Below are 6,058 nucleotides of genomic sequence, written 5' to 3'. Positions count from 1 at the left end.
AAAAATGAAATCATGTTTTTTTAAAAACAAATTTTGATAACTGAGTTTCCATCTCATTGGTTTCCTCTTTAATCCTCTATACTTTATATAATTCCCTCATGGAGCTTATATTCTATTGGGAAAGATAACAAATACATATATGTCTATGAAATATATATATATATATATATATATATATATATATATAAAAATGTATGTCTATACATGTATGTATATGTAAGTTCATTTATGTGTAGAAGGTGATGTTTGAACTGATGGTCTTGAAGGAAACTAGTGATTCCAAAAGGTGGAGATAAAGAGGAAGGTTTCAGACAGAGGTGACAGGGCGAAGGCGTGGAGGTGGAAGATGTCTTACGCAAGCATCAACAAGAAAGCCAGTTTGCCTATGTTGTAGGGGGCATGAAGGGATTTAAATGCTGAACAAATAACATATCTCATCCTAGAGGCAATAGGGAGCCATTGGAGTTTACTGAGTACGGTCATACCTGAACTTTAGGAAAATCACTTTGGCAGGTGTGTAGAAGATGGATTGGGAGGAAGTGAGATTTGAGGCTGGTACACCAATGAGGAGGCTATTGCAGTCACCCAGGATGGTGGACCTGGGGGCAAGAGCTGTCATGTAGGTGAAATCAACAAGATGGGTCAAATGAGCAGAATATTAACTTCCTACCACATTCCATTCGGGCTCAGAAAGCATGTATAAGGGTGGTGATCAGAGCCTTCAACCCAACTGACGTCTCCCAGTTAACCCAGTGGATAGAACACTGGCCTGGAAGTCAGGAAGACCTGCGATTAAATCCTGCATGAGGTTCACACTAGCTTTGTGACTCTGGGCACATTACCTAATTTACTCTTTCTGCCTCAGTTTCTTCATCTGCAAAATGAGGGGATTAGAGTCTGTGATCTCCAAGGTCTCCTCCAGTTTTGATCCTATGATTGCAGGATATGGACCTTTTGCTGAAGGATATATGCCCTGGAGGTAGATTTGTGCTATAGCGGCTTGCAGAGATTTGCCCTGAGAAGAGCTTCCTTACCTTTTGAGGCAGCTTATTCCCCTTTGGGATAGCTCTAACAGGTAGGAAGGTTTTCCTTCAACAGAGCCTATATATTCCTTCCTGCATCTTCCATGCTATGCAACTGGTTCTGCCCTCGAGGGCCAAGCAGAACAAAGCTAATCCTTCTTCCATGTTGTTGTAAAAACTGGCTCTTTTGTTGTTGCTGTTCTGATCTTGGATCCAAGGTGCTAGAAGACAGATTCAAATACTTTAAGACAGCTCACATGTACCCCTTCCCCCATGACTGGCTGGCAGAATTGGCAGATTACTTAGGGTTTGCTAACATAGCTTTCTAGAATTCAAGGTCACCTTCACAAGCCAATATAACATTGGTGGAGAAAATTGGTCAACCGATCGATCGATGGACATCTCCTAAATAATCACTCTGTTCCAGGCACTATGCTAAGTGCCGAGCATACAAAAAGATGCAGAAGACAAGCTCTGTCCTCAAGGAGCTCACGAGGTGAAGACGTATTGAGCACTTTCTGAAGTTGAACCAGAGTGTGCATGATGGGGTGATATGCCGATAGGTACAGTAGGAGTGTCGAGGTGGTTCATTAGAGAGACTGTCAAAGTTGGAGTCAGGAAAAACTGAGTTCAAATCCTGTCTCAGACATTTATTGTGTAACCCTCCCTGGACAAGTCACTTACCCTCTCTACCTCACCTTCCTCAACTAAAAAATGGGGATAATAATAGCACCTACCTCCCAGGGGATGTTGTGTAATTAAATGAGATAATATTTATAAAATGCTTTTCAAAACTAAAAGCTCCATATAAATGTTGGTTATTTTTAGATAGGCTTTTATCATTTCTTCAAATATGACCATATCATTCCACAAAAAAATAAAACCCCAAAAAAACCAAAAAGTCTCTACTGGTTCCCTATTGCCACAAGGATAAAATACAAAATTCTTAGCCTAGCATTCAAATCTCTCCACAATCTGGCTCCCACCAACCTTCAAGTCCCACTTCTTTTTAACCTTCCCTCCCCACCCCCCATTTCATACACTCTCCATTTTAGCCCGACTGGCCTATGAGCCATTCCCCATATATAACACTCTGCTTCCCATCTCCATGTCTTTACATAGGCTGTCCCTCATGCCTAGAATGGGATCCCTCCTCACCACGGCCTCCTGAAATGAATGGCTAGTTTCCTTCAGAGCACAACGCAGATGTCATTGCTGACTCAAAACCTTTCTAGATTCCCTCAGGTGTCCTCTCCCTCTTAAATCACCTTGTGTTAGATGACACGGATTGGGCACACATGTTGTATCCTCCCCACCCCCAGAAGAAGAAACTCCTTGAAACTCATGGGATCTTGGCTCTTGTGTGAAAGGACTTCAGAGGACATTTAATCTAGTCTCATCATTTTACAGATGAGTAAACTATCTGTAGAGTTTAATCCCAGGTAATCAGGAACAGGTAGAATTCCAATGTAAATTCTTTTGGCTCCAACTACAATGCTTTTCCTGTTGTACTATACTGCCTTCCAGACTATTCTATTTTCCTCGTAGTACCCCTGGCCTCTCATCCAGCTCCTGGCATAGAATAGATGTCCAATAAATGTTTGTTGAACTGAACTGGACTGGATTGGATTCATTTGAATGGAATTGAACTGAATGGAATCAGACTGATCAAGGGGAATTGCCTACATGGACCTCTCTCCTCTGCTGCTCATAGTATCTTCCATTTTCTTCAATGTTTCATGAAAGGCAAGTCTTCATAGCGACAGTCACTAAGGGCTTTTGTTGTCATCATGAAAGGTTGCTTACATTACTACCTACATAAAGGGTACCTGAGACTTCCCACTAAAGGGAAGTTGCCACAGATGGGGAGACTTCCCTCCTAACTGGCCAGGCCACCCCAGAAAGCTATCTCCTTGCTTCCCAAATTACTGTGGATCAAACAAAGTACATTTGCCAAATTGATTCCTGGCCTGGCTTTTTTTTTTTAATTTCCTTGTCCTTCTTTTCTAGTTATTCTTTTTTATTTGGTTAGAGTCCTGAACTGTCAAGGATCCAGAGTGAAATATGGCAGCTCTGACAAAGGAGAGCAGATCTGTATTTCTTTCCCCCTGTCTCTGATTATTCCTATTTGAAACTTGACTCTCCGGGACACAGTTGTTCTTGAGACAAGAATCTGTGAAATATCATTGTTCCTTTGATCTTTCCGTCTCAAGCCCCAGCATTGACCGGCCCTTCAATCAGCCTGCAGATGACTTAACCATCTCATGATGTGTTCTTCAACCCACAGCCAGAGCAGTCCTTATGCAGCAGAAGTAATGAAGATGAAGAAGGGGGAGCTGGCAGCAGGCATTAAGGATTCCGATGTTCTCATCAAGAGACTGGTGGACTATGGGATTTTCACACACCAACAAAAGTTGGCTGTGTCCTACTACAAGACACACCTTGAAAAAGTGACCCGTGTCTTGGACATATTAATTTCCCAAGGAGAACATGCTTGCCAAATGTTTTTTTACCCATGTCTGAAACAACTGGAGCCTGACTTGTATCATGTCATAAGGAAATATACCATGGGCACAGAAGAGATCATCCGAGGGGCTGGAAGGCAACTAGTGGGTCCCTTGCTGGATAGGGGCAAAGATAGCCTGGAAATACCTGACAAGCAAGTCTACTGGAAGCAGAGTACAGGGGTCCAGGAAGCTTCACTCAAGCCAAAGACAACTTCTTATGTGGCTGCTAAAATTAGACAGTACCCGCCAACTCAGACTCCTGGGAACAGTCCCGCTCCTCCCATCTGTCCCCTCACTACATCAGGTAAGGGAGATGTACCTGACAAAGAGAATGTTCTAGAAGACAAATACATCAATGAAGTAATGTTCCCAAGAGAAAGCCCACTGGGTATAGCAATGGCCGATGACCTGGCTGAACTCCTCAATTATCCAATGACCAAAGGCTCTAGGGCAAAAGGAAAGGATGGGAAAGAGAAGTCTCTTTTGCAAAGAGCTGCCGAAAGGGCCCATGGGGATGCCGTGAAAGTTCTCCACGGAGGGATGAGCAGCAACTACTTAGAAAGAGACATCAAGATTCCCCTGGGTTTCAGTTTACAAGGTGGCCAGTGCTCCCTTATGAGACAGATGCTGGAAGAAAACACTGAGAACCCTTATCATTTCCAGTACAGGTCAGCTCCCCAAGAAGAGAGCCAAGGGGTGCAGGTGTTCCCAGAAAATGATGATCTCTTGGATGGCAGGGATCCCAGGGAAGACCTAGCTTCAGATTCCTCTGAGATAAATAGTTTGGATGAAGCCATAAAAATATTGTTAACAGCTGGGATTAACGCAGACTCTGGCATTCTCCACAATGCTTTCCACCATGATGACCAAGATGTTATTCGGCTGTTGCTAAAATATTCAGCAACCCTGCCCTCTGAAACCAGGGAGCAGGCACTTTTTGAAGGCATCCGGAAGAATCTTCCTGGAGTTGTGGCCGCCTTGGTAGATAGAGGCACTGACCTAAATGTGCAGAATGATAACCATTATACACCCTTACTCTTGGCGGCTGAGATGGATAGGACTGCATGTGCTGAAGTACTGATCCAAAAGGGGGCCAACCTGGAGGCCAAGACGGCCTCTTTGGAGTCTGCTCTGCACCTGGCGGTTAAGACAGGTGCCATTTATACTGCAGAGCTCCTGTTGGACAGTGGCATGGATCCTAACATCCCAGGGTGGAATGGTCAGACCCCCCTCCATGTTGCAGCCTGGCACAATAAACACGAGATGGTCAGCTTGCTGATCCATGCAGGGGCCCAGATCAATACCCTCACCACCGAGCAGACTGCCCCCCTCCACATCACCAGCGAAAGAAGGAACCTGGACACTGCTGCCCAGCTGATTCAGCACAAAGCAGATACAAATGTGAAAAATAAGCTATCCATGACCCCTTTACACCTGGCTGCCCGGGCAGGTGACAAGTCCATGGTAGAGCTACTACTCTATTCTGGCTCCGACCCCAATATGCCTGACAAAGAAAAGAAGACCCCACTTCATTGGGCAACATCTGGGGGTTATCTTGATGTGGTAAAATCTATGCTGATCCACAAGGTCAGGTTTGGAGCTAGAGACATGGATGGCTTTTCTTCCCTACATTACGCGGCCCTCAAAGGCAACGTGGAGATGGTGAAAGTCTTCCTCGAGGTGGGTAAAAACAAAAACATCAATGAGCGAAACATCTACCGAAAGACCCCGCTGCACTTGGCAGCCGAACAGGGCCACGGGGACTTGGTCAAACTGCTGATGAGCCGTGGGGCTGCTGTGAATGCCTTAGACAACAACAGAGACACCCCGTTACACTGTGCTTGCAAAACTGGGCACTGGAGCTCCGTCACTTCCCTGATAAGCTGTTCTCAGGGAGAGAAACCTGACTTACAGGCAGCCAACAGCCTTGGGAAGACGCCCCTGCAGGTGGCAGAGGGTGCCAATACAGAGAGCCAAGAGCAGATTGTGACCCTGCTGAAAAAAAAAATGCTCCTAACAAGATAGAAGCCTGAGGAAAATGGAGGAGGTTCACTTAGTTATTGTGGAGGCATAGTTATAATTCTAATAAAAAAGATACTTCAATATTTCAAGGATGTGTGAGTCCATTGCTGCAGGAATCACCCCCACCAATGGCCATCCTAATAACTATAATAGCCAATATAGATATTGTACTTTGTGCACCCAACAACTTAGGAAGATCCTTTATTAAAACTTAAGAGTAGGAGGCAGTGTGGCTAATTAGGTAGAGTGTTGAACTTAACAGTCAGGAGAGATGGGTTCAAATCCCACCTTAGGTACTTCCTAACTTAGAGGTTCCTGCAGGAAAACATTTTTAAAAACCAATGGAGGAAAGCCATTGGTAAGATGGCAGGTATCCTGAAGAAGACGACCAAGATAGTGAAGGAGGGACCATATCATCTGAGGATATGGTAAAGACATTAAGTCTGTTTAGAAGTCTGTTTAGACTCTGGGCAGGAAGTGGGGGGGGAATGTCAGGGAGACATGATA

General features: G+C 44.6%; 1 protein-coding gene across 1 annotated transcript; it reads left to right on the top strand.

Moving 5' to 3' along the window:
- The first annotated feature begins 2,885 nt into the window (after positions 1-2,885).
- LOC110212949 (CARD- and ANK-domain containing inflammasome adapter protein-like) lies at positions 2,886-5,617 on the top strand. The gene has a single exon (XM_020993126.1). It carries the CDS (start codon positions 3,287-3,289, stop codon positions 5,552-5,554), a length of 2,268 nt encoding a protein of 755 aa, XP_020848785.1. The 5' UTR covers positions 2,886-3,286; the 3' UTR covers positions 5,555-5,617.
- Positions 5,618-6,058: the final 441 nt, after the last annotated feature.

This window comes from Phascolarctos cinereus, unplaced genomic scaffold (assembly GCF_003287225.1).
Source record: "Phascolarctos cinereus isolate Bilbo 61053 unplaced genomic scaffold, phaCin_HiC Scaffold_5;HRSCAF=322, whole genome shotgun sequence".
Lineage (NCBI taxonomy): Eukaryota > Metazoa > Chordata > Mammalia > Diprotodontia > Phascolarctidae > Phascolarctos > Phascolarctos cinereus.
This window is presented reverse-complemented; position numbering and strand designations above follow the sequence as displayed.

Excerpts from the sequence above, each read along its gene's own strand:
- LOC110212949 (XM_020993126.1), top strand. The coding sequence starts at position 3,287 with ATGATGTGTTCTTCAACCCACAGCCAGAGCAGTCCTTATGCAGCAGAA.